Genomic DNA, 25252 nt, shown 5'->3' with positions numbered 1-25252 from the left:
TCTCGTGTATCAAAAATACTAACACACTCATTCAGCTGCTCCCAAAACAATTGCCTCTCATGATCTTTCTTCTCATGCCCAGTTGTATATGAGCCCAATAATCACTCATCTCTCTCCATCAACTTTCAATTATACCCATATCAATCTAGAGTTTACTTTCTTACACTCTATCAAATACTCCCACCACTCCTGTTTCAAGAGTAGTGCTACTCCTTCCCCTGCTCTTGTCCTCTCACTAAACCCTGACTTTACTCCCAAGACATTCCCAAACCACTCTTCCCCTTTACCCTTGACTTTCGTTTCACTCAGAGTCAAAACATCCAGGTTGCATTCCTCAAACATACTACCTATCTCTCCTTTTTTCTCATCTTGGCTACATCCAAACACACATTTAGACACCCCAATCTGAGCCTTCGAGGATGATGAGCACTCTCCGCGTGACTCCTGTTTCCCCTTTTAGAAAGTTAAAATATATATGTATATATATGGAGAAAAACTGGAGGAAGTGAAGTGTTTTAGATATCTGGGAGTGGATCTGGCAGCGGATGGAACCATGGAAGCGGAAGTGGATCATAGGGTGGGGGAGGGGGCGAAAATTCTGGGGGCCTTGAAGAATGTGTGGAAGTCGAGAACATCATCTCGGAAAGCAAAAATGGGTATGTTTGAAGGAATAGTGGTTCCAACAATGTTGTATGGTTGCGAGGCGTAGGCTATGGATAGAGTTGTGCGCAGGAGGATGGATGTGCTGGAAATGAGATGTTTGAGGACAATGTGTGGTGTGAGGTGGTTTGATCGAGTGAGTAACGTAAGGGTAAGAGAGATGTGTGGAAATAAAAAGAGCGTGGTTGAGAGAGCAGAAGAGGGTGTTTTGAAGTGGTTTGGGCACATGGAGAGGATGAGTGAGGAAAGATTGACCAAGAGGATATATGTGTCGGAGGTGGAGGGAGCAAGGAGAAGAGGGAGACCAAATTGGAGGTGGAAAGATAGAGTGAAAAAGATTTTGTGTGATCGCGGCCTGAACATGCAGGAGGGTGAAAGGAGGGCAAGGAATAGAGTGAATTGGAGCGATGTGGTATACCGGGGTTGACGTGCTGTCAGTGGATTGAATCAAGGCATGTGAAGCGTCTGGGGTAAACCATGGAAAGCTGTGTAGGTATGTATATTTGCGTGTGTGGACGTATGTATATACATGTGTATGGGGGGGGGTTGGGCCATTTCTTTCGTCTGTTTCCTTGCGCTACCTCGCAAACGCGGGAGACAGCGACAAAGTATAAAAAAAAAAAATATATATACATATATCATGAGAAGAAAGATCATGAGAGGCAAGTATTTTGGGAGCAGCTGAATGAGTGTGTTAGTGGTTTTGATGCACGAGACCGGGTTATAGTGATGGGTGATTTGAATGCAAAGGTGAGTAATGTGGCAGTTGAGGGAATAATTGATATACATGGGGTGTTCAGTGTTGTAAATGGAAATGGTGAAGAGCTTGTAGATTTATGTGCTGAAAAAGGACTGGTGATTTGGAATACCTGGTTTAAAAAGCGAGATATACATAAGTATACGTATGTAAGTAAGAGAGATGGCCAGAGAGCGTTATTGGATTACGTGTTAATTGACAGGCGCGCGAAAGAGAGACTTTTGGATGTTAATGTGCTGAGAGGTGCAACTGGAGGGATGTCTGATCATTATCTTGTGGAGGCTAAGGTGAAGATTTGTATGGGTTTTCAGAAAAGAAGAGTGAATGTTGGGGTGAAGAGGGTGGTGAGAGAAAGTGAACTTGGAAAGGAGACTTGTGTGAGGAAGTACCAGGAGAGACTGAGAACAGAATGGAAAAAGGTGAGAACAATGGAAGTAAGAGGAGTGGTGGAAGAATGGGATGTATTTAGGGAATCAGTGATGGATTGCGCAAAAGATGCTTGTGGCATGAGAAGAGTGGGAGGTGGGTTGATTAGAAAGGGTAGTGAGTGGTGGGATGAAGAAGTAAGATTATTAATGAAAGAGAAGAGAGAGGTATTTGGATTATTTTTGCAGGGAAAAAATGCAATTGAGTGGGAGATGTATAAAAGAAAGAGACAGGAGGTTAAGAGAAAGGTGCAAGAGGTGAAAAAGAGGGCAAATGAGAGTTGGGGTGAGAGAGTATCATTAAATTTTAGGGAGAATAAAAAGATGTTCTGGAAGGAGGTAAATAAAGTGCGTAAGACAAGGGAGCAAATGGGAACTTCAGTGAAGGGCGCAAATGGGGAGGTGATAACAAGTAGTGGGGATGTGAAAAGGAGATGTAGTGAGTATTATGAAGGTTAGTTGAATGTGTTTGATGATAGAGTGGCAGATATAGGGTGTCTTGGTCGAAGTGGTGTGCAAAGTGAGAGGGTTAGGGAAAATGATTTGGTAAACAGAGAAGAGGTAGTAAAAGCTTTGCGGAAGATGAAAGCCGGCAAGGCAGCAGGTTTGGATGGTATTGCAGTGGAATTTATTAAAAAAGGGGGTGACTGTATTATTGACTGGTTGGTAAGGTTATTTAATGTATGTATGACTCATGGTGAGGTGCCTGAGGATTGGCGGCATGCGTGCATAGTGCCATTGTACAAAGGCAAAGGGGATAAGAGTGAGTGCTCAAATTAGAGAGGTATAAGTTTGTTGAGTATTCCTGGTAAATTATATGGGAGGGTATTGATTGAGAGGGTAAAGGCATGTACAGAGCATCAGATTGGGGAAGAGCAGTGTGGTCTCAGAAGTGGTAGAGGATGTGTGGATCAGGTGTTTGCTTTGAAGAATGTATGTGAGAAATACTTAGAAAAGCAAAGGGATTTGTATGTAGCATTTATGGATCTGGAAAAAGCATATGATAGAGTTGATAGAGATGCTCTGTGGAAGGTATTAAGAATATATGTTGTGGGAGGCAAGTTGTTAGAAGCAGTGAAAAGTTTTTATCGAGGATGTAAGGCATGTGTACGTGTAGGAAGAGAGGAAAGTGATTGGTTCTCAGTGAATGTAGGTTTGCGGCAGGGGTGTGTGATGTCTCCATGGTTGTTTAATTTGTTTATGGATGGGGTTGTTAGGGAGGTAAATGTAAGAGTTTTGGAAAGAGGGGCAAGTATGAAGTCTGTTGGGGATGAGAGAGCTTTGGAAGTGAGTCAGTTGTTGTTCGCTGATGATACAGCGCTGGCGGCTGATTCATGTGAGAAACTGCAGAAGCTGGTGACTGAGTTTGGTAAAGTGTGTGAAAGAAGAAAGTTAAGAGTAAATGTGAATAAGAGCAAGGTAATTAGGTACAGTGGGGTTGAGGGTCAAGTCAATTGGGAGGTAAGTTTGAATGGAGAAAAACTGGAGGAAGTAAGGTGTTTTAGATATCGGGGAGTGGATCTGGCAGCGGATGGAACCATAGAAGCGGAAGTGGATCATAGGGTGGGGGAGGGGACGAAAATCCTGGGAGCCTTGAAGAATGTGTGGAAGTCGAGAACATTATCTCGGAAAGCAAAAATGGGTATGTTTGAAGGAATAGTGGTTCCAACAATGTTGTATGGTTGCGAGGCGTTGGCTATGGATAGAGTTGTGCGCAGGAGGATGGATGTGCTGGAAGTGAGATGTTTGAGGACAATGTGTGGTGTGAGGTGGTTTGATCGAGTAAGTAACGTAAGGGTAAGAGAGATGTGTGGAAATAAAAAGAGCGTGGTTGAGAGAGCAGAAGAGGGTGTTTTGAAATGTTTTGGGCTCATGGAGAAAATGAGTGAGGAAAGATTGACCAAGAGGATGTATGTGTCGGAGATGGAGGGAACGAGGAGAAGTGGGAGACCAAATTTTAGGTGGAAAGATGGAGTGAAAAAGATTTTGTGTGATCGGGGCCTGAACATGCAGGAGGGTGAAAGGAGGGCAAGGAATAGAGTGAATTGGATCGATGTGGTATACCGGGGTTGACGTGCTGTCAGAAGCGTCTGGGGTAAACCATGGAAAGCTGTGTAGGTATGTATATTTGCGTGTGTGGACGTATGTATATACATGTGTATGGGGGTGGGTTGGGCCATTTCTTTCGTCTGTTTCCTTGCGCTACCTCGCAAACGCGTGTCGTAGAAGGCGACTAAAAGGGGAGGGAGCGGGGGGCTGGATATCCTCCCCTCTCTTTTTTTTTTTTTTAATTTTCCAAAAGAAGGAACAGAGGGGGCCAGGTGAGGATATTCCAAAAAAGGCCCAGTCCTCTGTTCTTAACGCTACCTCGCTAACGCGGAAAGAAAAGAAAAAAAAAAAAAATATATATATATATATATATATATATATATATATATATATATATATATATATATATATATATATATATATATATATATATATATATATATATATATATATATATATATATATATATATATATATATATATATATATATATATATATATATATACATATATATATATATATATATATATATATATATATATATATATATATATATATATATATATATATATATATATATATATATAAATACATATATATATATATATATATTTTTTTTTTTCTTTCTTCTTTTTTTTTGTCGCTGTCCCCCGCGTTTCCGAGGTAGCGCAAGGAAACAGACGAAAGAAATGGCCAAACCTACCCCCATACACATGTATATATATACGTCCAGACACGCAGATATACATACCTACACAGCTTTCCATGGTTTACCCCAGACGCTTCAAATGCCATGATTCAATCCACTGACAGCACGTCAACCCCGGTATAGGACATCGATGCGTTACTATCTCGATCAAAACACCTCACACCACACATTGTCCTCAAACATCTCATTTCCAGCACATCCATCCTCCTGCGCACAACTTTATCCATAGCCCATGCTTCGCAACCATACAACATTGTTGGAACTACTATTCCTTCAAACATACCCATTTTTGCTTTCCGAGATAATGTTCTCGACTTCCACACATTCTTCAAGGCTTCGAGAATTCTCGCCCCCTACCCCACCCAATGATCCACTTCCGCTTCCATGGTTCCATCCGCTGCCAGATCCACTCCCCGATATCTAAAACACTTTACTTCCTCCACTTTTTCTCCATTCAAACTTACCTCCCATTTGACTTGACCCTCAACCCTACTGTACCTAATAACCTTGCTCTTATTGACATTTACTCTTAACTTTCTTCTTTCACACACTTTACCAAATTCAGTCACGAGCTTCTGCAGTTTCTCACATGAATCAGCCACCAGCGCTGTATCATCAGCGAACAACAACTGACTTACTTCCCAAGCTCTCTCATTTCCCAACAGACTTCATACTTGCCCCTCTTTCCAAAACTCTTGCATTCACCTCCCTAACAACCCCATCAGTAAACAAATTAAACAAAAATGGAGACATCACACACCCCTGCCGCAAACCTACATTCACTGAGAACCAATCACTTTCCTATCTTCCTACACGTACACATGCCTTACATCCTCGATAAAAACTTTTCACTGCTTCTAACAACTTGCCTCCCACACCATATATTCTCAATACCTTCCACAGAGCATCTATATCAACTCTATCATATGCTTTCTCCAGATCCATAAATGCTACATACAAATCCATTTGCTTTTCTAAGTATTTCTCACATACATTCTTCAAAGCAAACACCTGATCCACACATCCTCTACCAGTTCTGAAACCACACTGCTCTTCACCAGTCTGATGCTCTGTACATGCCTTCACCCTCTGAATCAATACCCTCCCATATAATTTACGAGTAATACTCAACGAACTTATACCTCTGTAATTTGAGCACTCACTCTTATCCCCTTTGCCTTTGTACAATGGCACTATGCAAGCATTCCGCCAATACTCAGGCACCTCACCATGAGTCATATATATATATATATATATATATATATATATATATATATATATATATATATATATATATATATATATATATATATATATATATATATATATATATATATATATAAATATATATACATATATATACATATATATATATATATATATATATATATATATATATATATATATATATATATATATATATGTATTTTTTTTTTTTTTTTTCTTTGTCGCTGTCTCCCGCGTTTGCGAGGTAGCGCAAGGAAACAGACGAAAGAAATGACCCAACCCACCCCCATACACATGTATATACATACGTCCACACACCCAAATATACATACCTACACAGCTTTCCATGGTTTACCCCAGACGCTTCACATGCCCTGATTCAATCCACTGACAGCACGTCAACCCCGGTATACCACATCGCTCCAATTCACTCTATTCCTTGCCCTCCTTTCACCCTCCTGCATGTTCAGGCCCCGATCACACAAAATCTTTTTCACTCCATCTTTCCACCTCCAATTTGGTCTCCCTCTTCTCCTCGTTCCCTCCACCTCCGACACATATATCCTCTTGGTCAATCTTTCCTCACTCATTCTCTCCATGTGCCCAAACCATTTCAAAACAGCCTCTTCTGCTCTCTCAACCACGCTCTTTTTATTTCCACACATCTCACTTACCCTTACGTTACTTACTTGATCAAACCACCTCACACCACACATTGTCCTCAAACATCTCATTTCCAGCACATCCATCCTCCTGCGCACAACTCTATCCATAGCCCACGCCTCGCAACCATACAACATTGTTGGAACCACTATTCCTTCAAACATACCCATTTTTGCTTTCCGAGATAATGTTCTCGACTTCCACACATTCTTCAAGGCTCCCAGAATTTTCGCCCCCTCCCCCACCCTATGATCCACTTCCGCTTCCATGGTTCCATCCGCTGCCAGATCCACTCCCAGATATCTAAAACACTTTACTTCCTCCAGTTTTTCTCCATTCAAACTTACCTCCCAATTGACTTGACCCTCAACCCTACTGTACCTAATAACCTTGCTCTTATTCACATTTACTCTTAACTTTCTTCTTCACACACTTTACCAAACTCAGTCACCAGCTTCTGCAGTTTCTCACATGAATCAGCCACCAGCGCTGTATCATCAGCGAACAACAACTGACTCACTTCCCAAGCTCTCTCATCCCCAACAGACTTCATACATGCCCCTCTTTCCAAAACTCTTGCATTCACCTCCCTAACAACCCCATCCATAAACAAATTAAACAACCATGGAGACATCACACACCCCTGCCGCAAACCTACATCACTGAGAACCAATCACTTTCCTCTCTTCCTACACGTACACATGCCTTACATCCTCGATAAAAACTTTTCACTGCTTCTAACAACTTGCCTCCCACACCATATATTCTTAATACCTTCCACAGAGCATCTCTATCAACTCTATCATATGCCTTCTCCAGATCCATAAATGCTACATACAAATCCATTTGCTTTTCTAAGTATTTCTCACATACATTCTTCAAAGCAAACACCTGATCCACACATCCTCTACCACTTCTGAGACCACACTGCTCTTCCCCAATCTGATGCTCTGTACATGCCTTCACCCTCTCAATCAATACCCTCCCATATAATTTACCAGGAATACTCAACAAACTTATACCTCTCTAATTTGAGCACTCACTCTTATCCCCTTTGCCTTTGTACAATGGCACTATGCACGCATTCCGCCAATCCCCAGGCACCTCACCATGAGTCATACATACATTAAATAACCTTACCAACCAGTCAATGATACAGTCACCCCCTTTTTTAATAGATTCCACTGCAATACCATCCAAACCTGCTGCCTTGCCGGCTTTCATCTTCCGCAAAGCTTTTACTACCTCTTCTCTGTTTACCAAATCATTTTCCCTAACACTCTCACTTTGCACAGCACCTCGACCAAAACACCCTATATCTGCCACTCTATCATCAAACACATTCAACAAACCTTCATAATACTCACTCCATCTCCTTTTCACATCACCACTACTTGTTATCACCTCCCCATTTGCGCCCTTCACTGAAGTTCCCATTTGCTCCCTTGTCTTACGCACTTTATTTACCTCCTTCCAGAACATCTTTTTATTCTCCCTAAAATTTAATGATACTCTCTCACCCCAACTCTCATTTGCCCTCTTTTTCACCTCTTGCACCTTTCTCTTGACCTCCTGTCTCTTTCGTTTATACCTCTCCCACTCAATTGCATTTTTTCCCTGCAAAAATCGTCCAAATGCCTCTCTCTTCTCTTTCACTAATAATCTTACTTCTTCATCCCACCACTCACTACCCTTTCTAATCAACCCACCTCCCACTCTTCTCATGCCACAAGCATCTTTTGCGCAATCCATCACAGCTTTCCTAAATACATCCCATTCCTCCCCCACTCCCCTTACTTCCATTGTTCTCACCTTTTTCCATTCTGTACTCAGTCTCTCCTGGTACTTCCTCACACAAGTCTCCTTCCCAAGCTCACTTACTCTCACCACCCTCTTCACCCTACCATTCACTCTTCTTTTCTGAAAACCCATACAAATCTTTACCTTAGCCTCCACAAGATAATGATCAGACATCCCTCCAGTTGCACCTCTCGGCGCATTAACATCCAAAAGTCTCTCTTTCGCGCGCCTGTCAATTAACACGTAATCCAATAACGCTCTCTGGCCATCTCTCCTACTTCCATACATATACTTATGTATATCTCGCTTTTTAAACCAGGTATTCCCAATCACCAGTCCTTTTTCAGCATATAAATCTACAAGCTCTTCACCATTTCCATTTACAACACTGAACACCCCTTATATACCAATTATTCCCTCAAGTGCCACATTACTCATCTTTGCATTCAAATCACCCATCACTATAACCCGGTCTCGTGCATCAAAACCACTAACACACTCATTCAGCTGCTCCCAAAACACTTGCCTCTCATGATCTTTCTTCTCATGCATAGGTGCATATGCACCAATAATCACCCATCTCTCTCCATCAACTTTCAGTTTTACCCATATTAATCGAGAATTTACTTTCTTACATTCTATCACATACTCCCACAACTTCTGTTTCAGGAGTACTGCTACTCCTTCCCTTGCTCTTGTCCTCTCACTAACCCCTGACTTTACTCCCAAGACATTCCCAAACCACTCTTCCCCTTTACCCTTGAGCTTCGTTTCACTCAGAGCCAAAACATCCAGGTTCCTTTCCTCAAACATACTACCTATCTCTCCTTTTTTCACATATTTGTTACATCCACACATATTTAGACACCCAGTCTGAACCTTCTAGGAGGATGAGCACTCCCCGCGTGACTCCTTTTTCTGTTTCCCATTTTAGAAAGTTATAAAATACAAGGAGGGGAGGATTTCTGGCCCCCCGCTCCCGTCCCCTCTAGTCGCCTTCTACGACACACGAGGAATGCGTGGGAAGTATTCCTTCACCCCTATCCCCAGGGATAATAAATATACATATATTTTTTTTTTTTTATACTTTGTCGCTGTCTCCCGCGTTTGCGAGGTAGCGCAAGGAAACAGAGGAAACAAATGGCCCAACCCCCCCCATACACATGTATATACATACGTCCACACACGCAGATATACATACCTACACAGCTTTCCATGGTTTACCCCAGACGCTTCACATGCCTTGATTCAATCCACTGACAGCACGTCAACCCCGGTATACCACATCGCTCCAATTCACTCTATTCCTTGCCCTCCTTTCACCCTCCTGCATGTTCAGGCCCCGATCACACAAAATCTTTTTCACTCCATCTTTCCACCTCCAATTTGGTCTCCCTCTTCTCCTTGCTCCCTCCACCTCCGACACATATATCCTCTTGGTCAATCTTTCCTCACTCATCCTCTCCATGTGCCCAAACCACTTCAAAACACCCTCTTCTTCTCTCTCAACCACGCTCTTTTTATTTCCACACATCTCTCTTACCCTTACGTTACTCACTCGATCAAACCACCTCACACCACACATTGTCCTCAAACATCTCATTTCCAGCACATCCATCCTCCTGCGCACAACTCTATCCATAGCCCACGCCTCGCAACCATACAACATTGTTGGAACCACTATTCCTTCAAACATACCCATTTTTGCTTTCCGAGATAATGTTCTCGACTTCCACACATTCTTCAAGGCCCCCAGAATTTTCGCCCCCTCCCCCACCCTATGATCCACTTCCGCTTCCATGGTTCCATCCGCTGCCAGATCCACTCCCAGATATCTAAAACACTTCACTTTCTCCAGTTTTTCTCCATTCAAACTCACCTCCCAATTGACTTGACCCTCAACCCTACTGTACCTAATAACCTTGCTCTTATTCACATTTACTCTTAACTTTCTTCTTCCACACACTTTACCAAACTCAGTCACCAGCTTCTGCAGTTTCTCATATGAATCAGCCACCAGCGCTGTATCATCAGCAAACAATAACTGACTCACTTCCCAAGCTCTCTCATCCCCAACAGACTTCATATATATATATATATATATATATATATATACATATATATATACATACACACGCACACATACACACACACACACATATACATATATATACATATGAAAAAAGTAAGAAATAATTTAGAAAACGAAACTTCTAGCTTGAAATGAAATGAAAAATGAATGTCACATAATGGTTCAAGCTCTGGCTATGGAAAAGGGAAATGTATAATTCATCCACTCAAACGTCAATAGCAGTTCTCATCAATTTAACCACTGTATCAATAAGCTTCAATGTCTAAGCTACATTTTTTTTTCCAATTTTACTATTTTCTTGTCAAAGCACTATGTATGAAAACTATCACTCCAGTAACACAACTGTAAACATTTACTTCCCCTTTAAAAAGTTCTGGGGAAGTCTGTCTCGATACACTGCGGGACACTCTACCACCTGGCGAGGTTTGTGTTGCAATGGTTCTTGATTCACATACGTAGTAGCATCACTGGTGGGCGGAAGAACATTCTTGTAACCATAGCAAGGATCACAGTCCGTGCAACTCCAGTATGATGGTTCTCCATTATGATGGTTCTTCTCCTGCTGGCCAAATCCTGCTTCAGCAATGCTTGTTCACTAGACTGCCTGTCTTATGAAGCTGACTGTGGTGGCACTGGGACAGAAGGCTGGAGTGACAGCCAGTTCCAAGCAGCATCCACCCTACACTCAAGAAGAGAATACTAGGATGCAGCTGACTGGAGCCATGCCCTTTGAAATCTTCCTGCTGCAAAGTCTCTCACATTCTAGGCTCCCATGTGGAGTGGAGCCTCGAGTTGTCCCATGCAGGCATCCCAGACCATGGGTCATATACCCTGACATCTTGCTACTGTCCCATCCTGGCACCTAAGGGTCTACTGGCTACGATGACTGGTCTTGCTGGCTCCATCCATTACTCTCTAGGTTAGAATGTATTCCCTCTCCAGGAGTACTCTGCTCTGTTGATTTGTCTGTGATAATCTTCCAACAGAGGCCCAGCATCAGGAAGAAGCACAGCTGGAGAAACCAGAGGAGGAGAAATCCATGTTGGAGGAGCAACCCCTAGGAGTCATCGTCAAAGACACCACTGCTGGCAGTGGCAGGAAAGATGTTTCTGTGAAATATAAATAAGGAGTCTCCTTGTCACCAGCCAGGGTCCTTCCCAGTCAATTCAACGTCTACACCAGCAAGAATTGACCGTGACGTATTTACTGGCCACCCAGGGTCGAGCTGCATATATATATATATATATATATATATATATATATATATATATATATATATATATATATATATATATATATATATATATATATTTTTTTTTTTTTTTTTTTATTTTTATACTTTGTCGCTGTCTCCCGCGTTTGCGAGGTAGCGCAAGGAAACAGACGAAAGAAATGGCCCAACCCCCCCCATACACATGTACATACACACGTCCACACACGCAAATATACATACCTACACAGCTTTCCATGGTTTACCCCGGACGCCTCACATGCCCTGATTCAATCCACTGACAGCACGTCAACCCCTGTATACCACATCGCTCCAATTCACTCTATTCCTTGCCCTCCTTTCACCCTCCTGCATGTTCAGGCCCCGATCACACAAAATCCTTTTCACTCCATCTTTCCACCTCCAATTTGGTCTCCCTCTTCTCCTCGTTCCCTCCACCTCCGACACATATATCCTCTTGGTCAATCTTTCCTCACTCATTCTCTCCATGTGCCCAAACCACTTCAAAACACCCTCTTCTGCTCTCTCAACCACGCTCTTTTTATTTCCACACATCTCTCTTACCCTTACGTTACTTACTCGATCAAACCACCTCACACCACACATTGTCCTCAAACATCTCATTTCCAGCACATCCATCCTCCTGCGCACAACTCTATCCATAGCCCACGCCTCGCAACCATACAACATTGTTGGAACCACTATTCCTTCAAACATACCCATTTTTGCTTTCCGGGATAATGTTCTCGACTTCCACACATTTTTCAAGGCTCCCAAAATTTTCGCCCCCTCCCCCAGGGGTGTGTGATGTCTCCATGGTTGTTTAATTTGTTTATGGATGGGGTTGTTAGGGAGGTAAATGCAAGAGTTTTGGAAAGAGGGGCAAGTATGAAGTCTGTTGGGGATGAGAGAGCTTGGGAAGTGAGTCAGTTGTTGTTCGCTGATGATACAGCGCTGGTGGCGGATTCATGTGAGAAACTGCAGAAGCTGGTGACGGAGTTTGGTAAAGTGTGTGGAAGAAGAAAGTTAAGAGTAAATGTGAATAAGAGCAAGGTTATTAGGTACAGTAGGGTTGAGGGTCAAGTCAATTGGGAGGTGAGTTTGAATGGTGAAAAACTGGAGGAAGTGAAGTGTTTTAGATATCTGGGAGTGGATCTGTCAGCGGATGGAACCATGGAAGCGGAAGTGGATCATATATATATATATATATATATATATATATATATATATATATATATATATATATATATGTGGAAGGTATTAAGAACATATGGTGTGGGAGGCAAGTTGTTAGAAGCAGTGAAAAGTTTTTATCGAGGATGTAAGGCATGTGTACGTGTAGGAAGAGAGGAAAGTGATTGGTTCTCAGTGAATGTAGGTTTGCGGCAGGGGTGTGTGATGTCTCCATGGTTGTTTAATTTGTTTAAGATGTTTCTGTGAAATATAAATAAGGAGTCTCCTTGTCACCAGCCAGGGTCCTTCCCAGTCAATTCAACATCTACACCAGCAAGAATTGACCGTGACGTATTTACGGGCCAAACAGGGTCGACTGCATATATGTATATATATATATATATATATATATATATATATATATATATATATATATATATATATATATATATATATATATATATATATATATATGTATATATATATATATATATATATATATATATATATATATATATATATATATATATATTTATATGTGGAAGGTATTAAGAACATATGGTGTGGGAGGCAAGTTGTTAGAAGCAGTGAAAAGTTTTTATCGAGGATGTAAGGCATGTGTACGTGTAGGAAGAGAGGAAAGTGATTGGTTCTCAGTGAATGTAGGTTTGCGGCAGGGGTGTGTGATGTCTCCATGGTTGTTTAATTTGTTTATAGATGGGGTTGCTAGGGAGGTGAATGCAAGAGTTTTGGAAAGAGGAGCAAGTATGAAGTCTGTTGGGGATGAGAGAGCTTGGGAAGTGTCAGTTGTTGTTTGCTGATGATACAGAGCTGGTGGCTGATTCATGTGAGAAACTGCAGAAGCTGGTGACTGAGTTTGGTAAAGTGTGTGAAAGAAGAAAGTTAAGAGTAAATGTGAATAAGAGCAAGGTTATAAGGTACAGTAGGGTTGAGGGTCAAGTCAATTGGGAGGTAAGTTTGAATGGGGAAAAAGTGGAGGAAGTAAAGTGTTTTAGATATCTGGGAGTGGATCTGGCAGCGGATGGAACCATGGAAGGGGAAGTGGATCATAGGGTGGGGGAGGGGGCGAAAATCCTGGGAGCCTTGAAGAATGTGTGGAAGTCGAGAACACTATCTCGGAAAGCAAAAATTGGTGTTTGAAGGAATAGTGGTTCCAACAATGTTGTATGGTTGCGAGGCGTGGGCTATGGATAGAGTTGTGCGCAGGAGGATGGATGTGCTGGAAATGAGATGTTTGAGGACAATGTGTGGTGTGAGGTGGTTTGATCGAGTAAGTAACGTAAGGGTAAGAGAGATGTGTGGAAATAAAAAGAGCGTGGTTGAGAGAGCAGAAGAGGGTGTTTTGAAGTGGTTTGGGCACATGGAGAGAATGAGTGAGGAAAGATTGACCAAGAGGATATATGTGTCGGAGGTGGAGGGAATGAGGAAAAGTGGGAGACCAAATTTTAGGTGGAAAGATGGAGTGAAAAAGATTTTGTGTGATCGGAGCCTGAACATGCAGGAGTGTGAAAGGAGGGCAAGGAATAGAGTGAATTGGATCGATGTGGTATACCGGGGTTGACGTGCTGTCAGTGGGTTGAATCAGGGCATGTGAAGCGTCTGGGGTAAACCATGGAAAGCTGTGTAGGTATGTATATTTGCGTGTGTGGACGTGTGTGTGTGTACATGTGTATGGGGGTGGGTTGGGCCATTTCTTTCGTCTGTTTCCTTGCGCTACCTCGCAAACGCGGATGACAGCGACAAATCAAGAAAAAAAAAAAAAATATATATATATATATATATATATATATATATATATATATATATATATATATTATTATTTTTTTTATTATACTTTGTCGCTGTCTCCCGCGTTTGCGAGGTAGCGCAAGGAAACAGACGAAAGAAATGGCCCAACCCACCCCCATACACATGTACACACACACACGTCCACACACGCAAATATACATACCTACACAGCTTTCCATGGTTTACCCCAGACGCTTCACATGCCCTGATTCAACCCACTGACAGCACGTCAACCCCGGTATACCACATCGATCCAATTCACTCTATTCCTTGCCCTCCTTTCACCCTCCTGCATGTTCAGGCTCCGATCACACAAAATCTTTTTCACTCCATCTTTCCACCTAAAATTTGGTCTCCCACTTTTCCTCATTCCCTCCACCTCCGACACATATATCCTCTTGGTCAATCTTTCCTCACTCATTCTCTCCATGTGCCCAAACCATTTCAAAACACCCTCTTCTGCTCTCTCAACCACGCTCTTTTTATTTCCACACATCTCTCTTACCCTTACGTTACTTACTCGATCAAACCACCTCACACCACACATTGTCCTCAAACATCTCATTTCCAGCACATCCATCCTCCTGCGAACAACTCTATCCATAGCCCACGCCTCGCAACCATACAACATTGTTGGTACCACTATTCCTTCAAACATACCCATTTTTGCTTTCCGAGATAGTGTTCTCGACTTCCACACATTCTTCAAGGCCCCCAGAATTTTCGCCCCCTCCCCCACCCTATGATCCACTTCCGCTTCCATGGTTCCATCCGCTGCCAGATCCACTCCCAGATATCTAAAACACTTCACTTCCTCCAGTTTTTGTCCATTCAAACTCACCTCCCAATTGACTTGACCCTCAACACTACTGTACCTAATAACCTTGCTCTTATTCACATTTACTCTTAACTTTGTTCTTCCACACACTTTACCAAACTCAGTCACCAGCTTCTGCAGTTTCTCACATGAATCAGCCACCAGCGCTGTATCATCAGCGAACAACAACTGACTCACTTCCCAAGCTCTCTCATCCCCAACAGACTTCATACTTGCCCCTCTTTCCAAAACTCTTGCATTTTCCTCCCTAACAACCCCATCCATAAACAAATTAAACAACCATGGAGACATCACACAACCCTGCCGCAAACCTACATTCACTGAGAACCAATCACTTTCCTCTCTTCCTACACGTACACATGCCTTACATCCTCGATAAAAACTTTTCACTGCTTCTAACAACTTTCCTCCCACACCATATATTCTTAATACCTTCCACAGAGCATCTCTATCAACTCTATCATATGCCTTCTCCAGATCCATAAATGCTACATAAAAATCCCTTTGCTTTTCTAAGTATTTCTCACATACATTCTTCAAAGCAAACACCTGATCCACACATCCTCTACCACTTCTGAAACCACACTGCTCTTCCCCAATCTGATGCTCTGTACATGCCTTCACCCTCTCAATCAATACCCTCCCATATAATTGACCAGGAATACTCAACAAACTTATACTTTTGTAATCTGAGCACTCACTCTTATCCCCTTTGCCTTTGTACAATGGCACTATGCACGCATTCCGCCAATCCTCAGGCACCTCACCATGAGTCATACATACATTAAATAACCTTACCAACCAGTCAACAATACAGTCACCCCCTTTTTTAATAGATTCCACTGCAATACCATCCAAACCTGCTGCCTTGCCGGCTTTCATCTTCCGCAAAGCTTTCACTACCTCTTCTCTGTTTACCAAATCTTTTTCCCTAACCCTCTCACTTTTCACACCACCTCGACCAAAACACCCTATATCTGCCACTCTATCATCAAACACATTCAACAAACCTTCAAAATACTCACTCCATCTCCTTCTCACATCACCACTACTTGTTTTCACCTCCCCATTTGCGCCCTTCACTGAAGTTCCCATTTGCTACCTTGTCTTACGCACTTTATTTACCCCCTTCCAGAACATCTTTTTATTCTCCCTAAAATTTAATGATACTCTCTCACCCCAACTCTCATTTGCCCTTTTTTTCACCTCTTGCACCTTTCTCTTGACCTCCTGTCTCTTTCTTTTATACATCTCCAAGTCAATTGCATTTTTTCCCTGCAAAAATCGTCCAAATGCCTCTCTCTTCTCTTTCACTAATACTCTTACTTCTTCATCCCACCACTCACTACCCTTTCTAATGAACCCACCTTCCACTCTTCTCAAGCCACAAGCATCTTTTGCGCAATCCATCACTGATTCCCTAAATACATCCCATTCCTCCCCCACTCCCCTTACTTCCATTGTTCTCACCTTTTTCCATTCTGTACTCAGTCTCTCCTGGTACTTCCTCACACAGGTCTCCTTCTCAAGCTCACTTACTCTCACCATCCTCTTCACCCCAACATTCACTCTTCTTTTCTGAAAACCCATACAAATCTTCACCTTAGCCTCCACAAGATAATAATCAGACATCCCTCCAGTTGCACCTCTCAGCACATTAACATCCAAAAGTCTCTCTTTCGCACGCCTGTCAATTAACACGTAATCCAATAACGCTCTCTGGCCATCTCTCCTACTTACATAAGTATACTTATGTATATCTCGCTTTTTAAACCAGGTATTCCCAATCATCAGTCCTTTTTCAGCATATATATATATTTATATATATATATATATATATATATATATATATATATATATATATATATATATATATATATATATATATATATATATATATATATATATTCTGGCATTTCTCTTAGCTCATGCATATTTTCTTGAACCACCCACAGGATGAAGACGGGCAGGTGGTATTAGGACTCGATCATCTTCATAGTGCATTCTTCCTGCTGCTGCTGTGCTATATTGTTGCCTTCATTGCCTTCCTATGGGAGAATCCTACTCTCCGGCACACCTTTGTTCACCAGCCTCATATAATATTGTAGAACGTCAACAAGTGATTCGTTACTGAAGATCCAAACGTTACATCCTTATCTGGAACAGGGCTAACAGAACCTTATAATGTTATTAGCCTGAATGACACGGAAATTCAGACTGTAACCGGTACTTTTTGCTTAGTATTAGGAAACATATAGGTAAAATGTAATAATCAAGTGTATGGTACTACTATGTATTGATATGACCACCAGATATCATATAGATCTTATAGCAAATTATGATTGTATAATTTCTATTCCCATTATTATGTGATGACATGAAAACATAAGTTTCCACTTCTTGGGATTCTCATAACATGTACGTACAGAGAAAACTCACTTTATTGGGCCCCTGAAGCTCCAGTGAAAAGCAAGTGGCTCTCTCGGTAGAAGGTGAACAACAAGACTGATCTATTCACCTGTTTACAATGATATGGCCTTGCCTAAGGTGAAATCAGTCACAGTGTAAACAAAGGTAGATGAAATTCACTAATACACACACACACACACACACACACACACACACACATATATATATATATATATATATATATATATATATATATATATATATATATATATATCTTTTTTTTTTCTTTTTGCCGCTGTCTCTCGCGTTTGCGAGGTAGCGCAAGGAAACAGACGAAAGAAATGGCCCAACCCACCCCCATACACATGTATATACATACATATATATATATATATATATATATATATATATATATATATATATATATATATATATATATATATATATATATATTTATATTCATATTTATATATATATTTATATATATATTTATATATATATTTGTTTATGGATGGGGTTGTTAGGGAGGTAAATGCAAGAGTTTTGGAAAGAGGGGCAAGTATGAAGTCTGTTGGGGATGAGAGAGCTTGGGAAGTGAGTCAGTTGTTGTTCGCTGATGATACAGCGCTGGTGGCTGATTCATGTGAGAAACTGCAGAAGCTGGTGACTGAGTTTGGTAAAGTGTGTGGAAGAAGAAAGTTAAGAGTAAATGTGAATAAGAGCAAGGTTATTAGGTACAGTAGGGTTGAGGGTCAAGTCAATTGGGAGGTGAGTTTGAATGGAGAAAAACTGGAGGAAGTGAAGTGTTTTAGATATCTGGGAGTGGATCTGGCAGCGGATGGAACCATGGAAGCGGAAGTGGATCATAGGGTGGGGGAGGGGGCGAAAATTCTGGGGGCCTTGAAGAATGTGTGGAAGTCGAGAACATTGTCTCGGAAAGCAAAAATGGGTATGTTTGAAGGAATAGTGGTTCCAACAATGTTGTATGGTTGCGAGGCGTGGGCTATGGATAGAGTTGTGCGCAGGAGGATGGATGTGCTGGAAATGAGATGTTTGAGGACAATGTGTGGTGTGAGGTGGTTTGATCGAGTGAGTAACGTAAGGGTAAGAGAGATGTGTGGAAATAAAAAGAGCGTGGTTGAGAGAGCGGAAGAGGGTGTTTTGAAGTGGTTTGGGCACATGGAGAGAATGAGTGAGGAAAGATTGACCAAGAGGATATATGTGTCGGAGGTGGAGGGAACGAGGAGAAGAGGGAGACCAAATTGGAGGTGGAAAGATGGAGTGAAAAAGATTTTGTGTGATCGGGGCCTGAACATGCAGGAGGGTGAAAGGAGGGCAAGGAATAGAGTGAATTGGAGCGATGTGGTATACCGGGGTTGACGTGCTGTCAGTGGATTGAATCAAGGCATGTGAAGCGTCTGGGGTAAACCATGGAAAGCTGTGTAGGTATGTATATTTGCGTGTGTGGACGTACATATATACATGTGTAGGGGGGGGGGGGTTGGGCCATTTCTTTCGTCTGTTTCCTTGCGCTACCTCGCAAACGCGGGAGACAGCGACAAAGTATAAAAAAAAAAAGAATATATATATATATATATATATATATATATATATATATATATATATATATATATATATATATATATATATATATATATGGGCATTTTTTTTAAAATGAGTCAGTGTTCTTGATCATAAATGAAGGGGTAGTACAACAACTGTGGGATGCCATCATGCCATTTTAAGCCCACTAATTAAGCTGATATTCTTGATGAATATGACTTGGATCAATTGAGTGTATTATTAACAGGAGATGAATGTCCATTTAGAGAAGATGGACTCTTGGGGAGATTTAGAGGGTGGATTTGATTCACATAAACTGCCACAAAAACCAACACAGTGTGTGTGATGGGGCAGGATACACCTATAACAACAAAAGACTTTTAGTGTTTGATTCCTTCAGTTCAGGAATACAAAATGCTTGTTCAAAGGAACTTGATTTTTTCTATAGTTTATCGACATACATAAAGGAAAAGATTGTGGAGGACTTATCTACCTATATCTCTTGACATCAGTCCCACTTGGTGCTCCTTTAAGGGGGTGGCCATGAAGATAGAGTCTCCATGATTGGTGAAATCCAATATTGCTTCTTCGCCTTTAGTGCATAATCCTTAGCAGGCCATTGGCAGAAGGTAACTCTTGCTCAGTGTTAGCAAAGGTTCCTACCTTAAGTTCTTACTGACTACTTCTACCTTTATGCTTCTGCCTAATGTTCCTACCAACTTCTTCCATTGAATGTCAGTGGAGGAAACAAATAGATATGTGAAGTATTTCAGGGAAACATTTCCTCCATTTTCACCTCACATTACATTGGTTGATGGGAGTAACATAACCAAGGATGGGACTTATCTTTTCCTCTGTGTGATGATTCTTAAGTCACTCTTAAAAAGAATGAGAATGAATGACTTGCACAATGGATGGTATGTACAAAATGAAGAGTTTAGGGACTTTGTGATTGCTTTCTTTAACTAAATTCTTCAGTTCCAGTTGAAAATAGATAGCTTGTGCAAGGAGGTGATAATCTGCAGAAAATCTGGCAAATTCCTGAACTTCTTTGCACAAAATATCTGACGATGTTCGTCTGAGAAAGAATACTTTCCACGTATTCCCTGCGTGTTGTAGAAGGCGACTTAAAGGGAAGGGAGTGGGAGGCTGGAAATCCTCCCCTCTCTTTTTTTTTTTTTTCCAAAAGAAAGAACAGAGAAGGGGGCCAGGTGAGGATATTCCCTCAAAGGCCCAGCCCTCTGTTCTTAACGCTACCTCGCTAATGCGGGAAATGGCGAATAGTATGAAAAAAAAAAAAAAAAAAAATATATATATATATATATATATATATATATATATATATATATATATATATATATATATATATATATATATATATATATATATATATATATATATATATATATATATATATATATATATATATATATATATATATATATATATATATATATATATATATATATATATATATATATATATATATATATGCCTATGAGTCCACGGGGAAAATGAAACACGAAAAGTTCCCAAGTGCACTTTCGTGTAATAATCTCATCATGAGGGGAGACACAAGAGAGAAATATAACAGTCAGTCGATATACATCAAAGAGACGAAGCTAGGACGCCATTTGGTGGCTGTGTAAAACAAAACAAAACATCTCATTTCCAGCACATCCACCCTCCTGCTCACAACTCTGTCCATAGCCCACACCTCGCAACCATACAACATTGTTGGAACCACTATTCCTTCAAACATACCCATTTTTGCTTTCCGAGATAATGTTCTCGGCTTGCAATTATTCTTCAAGGCTCCCAGAATTTTCGCCCCCTCCCCCACCCTATGATTCACTTCCGCTTCCAGGGTTCCATCCACTGGCAGATCCACTCCCAGATATCTAAAACACTTCACTTCTTCCAGATTTTCTAGATTCAAACTTACCTCCCAATTGACTTGACCCTCAACCCTACTGTACCTAATAACCTTGCTCTTATTTACATTTACTATTAACTCTCTTGTTTCACACACTTTACTAAACTAAGTCACCAGCTTCTGCAGTTTTTCACATAAATTACCCACCAGCGCTGTATCATCAGCGAACAACAACTGACTCACTTCCTAAGCTCTCTCATCACAACTGACTGCATACTTGCCCCTATTTCCAAAACTGTTGCATTCACCTCCCTAACAACCCCATCCATAAACAAATTAGACAACGATGGAGACATCACACACCCCTGCCGCAAACCTACATTCACTGAGAACCAATCACTTTCCTCTCTTCCTACACGTACACATGCCTTATATCCTCGATAAAAACTTTTCACTTCTTCTAACAACTTGCCTCCCACACCATATATTCTTAATACCTTCCACAGAGCATCTCTATCAAATCTATCATATGCCTTCTCCAGATCCATAAATGCTACATACAGATCCATTTACTTTTCTAAGTATTTCTCACATACATTCTTCAAAGCAAACACTTGATACACAAATCCTCTACCACTTCTGAAACCACACTGCTCTTCCCCAATCTGATGCTCTGTACATGCCTTCACCCTCTCAATAAATTCCCTGCCATATAGTTTACCAGGAATACTCAACAAACTTATACCTCTGTAATTTGAGCACATACTCTTATCCCCTTTCCCTTTGTTCAATGGCACTATGCAAGCATTCCGCCAATCCTCAGGCACCTCACCATAAGTCATACATACACTAAAACACCTTACCAACCAGTCAACAATACAGTCACCCCCTTTTTTGATAAATTCCACTGCAATACCATCCAAACCTGTTGCCTTGCCGGCTTTCATCTTCCGCAAACCTTGTACTACCTGTTCTCAGGTTTACCAAACCATTTTCACTAACCCTCTCACTTTGCACACCACCTCGACCAAAACACCCTATATCTGCCACTCCATCATCAAACACATTTAACAAACCTTCAAAATACTCACTCCATCTCATTCTCACATCACCACCTCTTATTATCACCTCCCCATTAGCCCCATTCACTGAAGTTCCCATTTGGTCCCTTGTCTTACGTACATTATTTACCTCCATCTAAAACATCTCTTTTGTTCTCCCTAAACTTTAATGATACTCCCTCACCCCAACTCTCATCTGCCCTCTTTTTCACCTCTTGCACCTTTCTCTTGACCTCCTGCCTCTTTCTTTTATACATCTCTCATTCATTTGCATTTTTCTTTCTCCAAAAATCGTCCAAATACCTCTCTCTTCTCTTTCACTAATAATCTTACTTCTTCATCCCACCACTCACAACACTTTCTAATCAACCCACCTCCCACGCTTCTCATGCCACAAGCATCTTTTGCGCAATCCATCACTGATTCCCTAAATACATCCCATTCCTCCCCCGCTCCCCTTACCTCCTTTGTTCTCACCTTTTTCTATTGTGTACTCAGTCTCTCCTGGTACTTCCTCACACAAGTCTCCTACCCAAGCTCACTTACTCTCACCTCTCTCTTCACCCCAACGTTCTTTCTTCTTTTCTGAAAACCCCTACAAATCGTCACCTTCGCCTCCACAAGATAATGATCAGACATCCCTCCAGTTGCACTTCTTAGCACATTAGCATCAAAAAGTCTCTCTTTCGCGCCCCTATCAATTAACAATCCAATAACGCTCTCTGGCCACCTCTCCTACTTAAATACGTACACTTATGTATATCTCGCTTTGTAAACAAGATATTCCCAATCATCAGTCCTTTTTCAGCACATAACTATAAGAGCTCTTCACCATTTCCATTTACATCACTGAACACCCAATGTATACCAATTATTCTCTCAACTGCCAAATTACTCACCTTTGCATTCAAATCACCCATCACTATAACCAGGTCTTTTGCATCAAAACCACTAACACACTCATTCAGCTGCTTCCAAAACACATGTCTCTCATGATCTTTCTTTTCATGCCCAGGTGCAAATGTGCTAATAATCACCCATCCCTCTCCATCAGCTTTGTTTTAACCATACCAATCTACAATTTTCTTTCTTACACTCTGTCATATACTGCCCACCACTCCTGTTTCAGGAGTAGTGGTACTCCTTCCCTTGCTCTTTTCCTCTTACTAACCGTCTGACTTTACTCCCAAGACATTCCTAAACCACTCTTCCCCTTTGCCCTTGACCTTCGTTTCACTCAGAACCAAAACATCCAGCTTCCTTTCCTGAAACATACTGCATATCTCTCGTCTTTTCTCATCTTGGTTACATCCACACACATTTAGACACCTCAATCTGAGCCTTCGAGGAGGAGGAGCACTTATCGTTATACATGGGTGTTCAGTGTTGTAAATGGAAATGGTGAAGAGCTTGTAGATTTATGTACCGAAAAAGGACTGGAGATTGGGAATACTTGGTTTAAAAAGCGAGATATACATAAGTATACGTATGTAAGTAGGAGAGATGGCCAGAGAGCGTTATTGGATTATGCGTTATTTGATAGGCGCGCGAAAGCGAGACATTTGGATGTTAATGCGCTGAGAGGTGCAACTGGAGGGATGTCTGATCATTATCTTGTGGAGGCGAAGGTGAAGATTTGTAGAGGTTTTCAGAAAAGATGAGAGAATGTTGGGGTGAAGGAAGTGGTGAGAGTAAGTGAGCTTGGGAAGGAGACTTGTGTAAGGAAGTACCAGGAGAGACTGAATACAGAATGGAAAAAGATGAGAACAAAGGAGGCAAGGGGAGTGGGGCAGGAATGGGATGTATTTAGGGAAGCAGTGATGGCTTGCGCAAAAGATGCTTGTGGCATGAGAAGCGTGGGAGGTGGACAGATTAGAAAGAGTAGTGAGTGGTGGGATGAAGATGTAAGATTGTTAGTGAAAGAGAAGAGAGAGGCATTTGGACAATTTTTGCAGGGAAAAATGCAAATGAATGAGAGATGTATACAAGAAAGAGGCAAGGAGGTCAAGAGAAAGGTGCAAGAGGTGAAAAAGAGGGCAAATGAGAGTTGGGGTGAGAGAGTATCATTAAATTTTAGGGAGAATAAAAAGATGTTTTTGAAGGAGGTAAATAAAGTGCGTACGACAATGGAACAAAGGGGAACTTCAGTGTAGGGGGCTAATTGGGAGGTGATAACAAGTAGTGGTGATATGAGAAGGAGATAGAGTGAGTATTTTCAAGGTTTGTTGAATGTGTTTGATGATAGAGTGGCAGATGTATTGTGTTTTGGTAGAGGTCGTGTGCAAAGTGAAAGGGTTAAGGAGAATGATTTTTTAAACAGAGAAGAGGTAGTAAAACACTGTGGAAGATGAAAGCCGGCAAGGCAGCGGGTTTGGATGGTATTGCAGTGGAATTTATCAAAAAAGGGCGTGACTGTATTGTTGACTGGATGGTAAGGTCATTTAATGTATGTATGATTAATGGTGAGGTGCATGAGGATTGGCGGAATGCTTGCATAGTGCCATTGTACAAAGGCAAAGGGGATAAGAGTGATTGCTGAAATTACAGAGGTATAAGTTTATTGAGTATTCCTGGTAAATTATATGGGAGGGTATTGATTGAGAGGTTGAAGGCATAAAAAGAGCATCAGATTAGGGAAGAGCAGTGTGGTTTAAGAAGTGGTAGAGGATGTGTGTATCAGGTGTTTGCTTTGAAGAATGTATGTGAGAAATACTTAGAAAAGCAAATGGATTTGTATGTAGCATTTATGGATCTGGAGAAGGCTTATGATAGAGCTGATAGAGATGCTCCGTGGAAGGTATTATGGATATATGGAGTGGGAGGCAAGTTGTTAAAAACAATGAAATGTTTTTATCGAGGATGTAAGGCATGTGTACGTGTAGGAAGAGAGGAAGGTGATTGGTTCTCAG

General features: G+C 41.2%; 1 protein-coding gene across 1 annotated transcript in view; it reads left to right on the top strand.

The window, feature by feature from the left end:
* LOC139753083 (glutamate receptor ionotropic, kainate 4-like) overlaps nucleotides 1–17765 on the top strand; it is a 175927-nt gene extending 158162 nt beyond the window's left edge. The window contains exon 8 of the mRNA XM_071669169.1: nucleotides 17390–17765. Within this exon, the coding sequence (XP_071525270.1) occupies nucleotides 17390–17542 (153 nt within the window). The 3' untranslated portion in view covers nucleotides 17543–17765. The remainder of the gene's footprint in view (nucleotides 1–17389) is intronic.
* The last annotated feature ends 7487 nt before the right edge of the window (nucleotides 17766–25252 follow it).

The sequence above is a fragment of the Panulirus ornatus genome, chromosome 14 (assembly GCF_036320965.1).
Source record: "Panulirus ornatus isolate Po-2019 chromosome 14, ASM3632096v1, whole genome shotgun sequence".
Lineage (NCBI taxonomy): Eukaryota > Metazoa > Arthropoda > Malacostraca > Decapoda > Palinuridae > Panulirus > Panulirus ornatus.
Note: the sequence above shows the minus strand (reverse complement) of the source record. Positions and strands in the feature narration are given on the sequence as shown.